At 62.1% G+C, this 1,117-nt stretch overlaps 1 protein-coding gene across 1 annotated transcript in view; it reads right to left on the bottom strand.

The window, feature by feature from the left end:
• Window positions 1–307: 307 nt before the first annotated feature.
• Window positions 308–1,117, bottom strand: part of RAX (retina and anterior neural fold homeobox) — a 5,681-nt gene continuing 4,871 nt past the window's right edge. The window contains exon 4 of the mRNA XM_010854825.1: window positions 308–913. Within this exon, the coding sequence (XP_010853127.1) occupies window positions 308–913 (606 nt within the window). The remainder of the gene's footprint in view (window positions 914–1,117) is intronic.

Below are 1,117 nucleotides of genomic sequence, written 5' to 3'. Positions count from 1 at the left end.
AGAGTCAGATAACCCAAATAGCAACAACAACGGCTTGAGAAAAACAACCCACTCAATAAATTCTTACTGACCAGCTTACTATGTGTTAGGCTCCAGAGGAGGGCCTAGGGGTACACAGCTCTGGTTATGCCCAGACTGTAAGGACCCACAGAGCAAGGACTGGGTCCTGTGATGACGCTACCTCCATTTCCAGCCCCGACAGTCCCTTTCCCCGGAGGTTTCAGGAACCCAAGGGCCGCACAGGGATACTCCGGATCAGAAAAGTGGGATCACAACCTGTATTGCCTCCTGCCAGGTCACCAAGAGTTTACACCATGCGGTAAACTACCCATCTTTCCCATTTCCCAGAGAGGCCCGGCTCGTCGCAGGAGGAAAGGGGGCTGGGGTGGTTCACTAACGTCCTAACGACCCTCAGACAGTACTCCGTGAGTACCCCGCGAGATGCTGACGCCCACAGAGACTTCTGAATTCCTCCCCCAGCCCCAGAGACGGCGCCAAAGAACTGCAATCCTGTCCACGACGCGCCCGCGAGGACGTGCGCCCCGGGTCGCGGCGCACAGCGCTCCAGGACATCCTTCCGGAGTGCGGCTGCCAGCCCTACGCGCGCCACGCCGAACCGCTGGGCTGGGAGGAGCCGATAGGTCCAGGGAGGCGAGCCTGAGACGCGGAGCTGACGAACGTCGGCCTGCTCCAGCCTCCGGAGCACTAATGTCATCAACCCTGGGTAGCAGGAGCTGGCCCCGAGCTGGACACTTGAACAAGGATCTGAGAGGCGTCTGGGGCCGTCGCGGGTTGGAAAGAGGGAGGCGGGGCCGCCAGGAGCTTCGGGAAGTTCAGCTCTTACCCTAGGAAGATGGTGTGGGTGGATGCTTCCTATTGGAGTCAGTCCTTCCAAGTAGCGGCTGCAGCCCGGCTATTAGGGTATCGAGGGGCTGGGAACGCGCAGGCAGCTGAACCTTTGGCTCCAAGCACCCAGAACCCCGCACACTCGTAGGCGCCCGTCGCGCCAGGAAAGGGGAGCTTGGGTCTAGGGCGCCGCGGGGTCGTGGACGCGGGCGAGTCCGGGCGGCAGCGCAGCGCCGGGTGAGGATGCGCAGGGGGGTGGGGGTGGGGGGCG

Source organism: Bison bison, unplaced genomic scaffold (genome assembly GCF_000754665.1).
Source record: "Bison bison bison isolate TAMUID 2011002044 unplaced genomic scaffold, Bison_UMD1.0 scf7180017864349, whole genome shotgun sequence".
In the NCBI taxonomy this organism is placed as follows: domain Eukaryota; kingdom Metazoa; phylum Chordata; class Mammalia; order Artiodactyla; family Bovidae; genus Bison; species Bison bison.
Note: the sequence above shows the minus strand (reverse complement) of the source record. Positions and strands in the feature narration are given on the sequence as shown.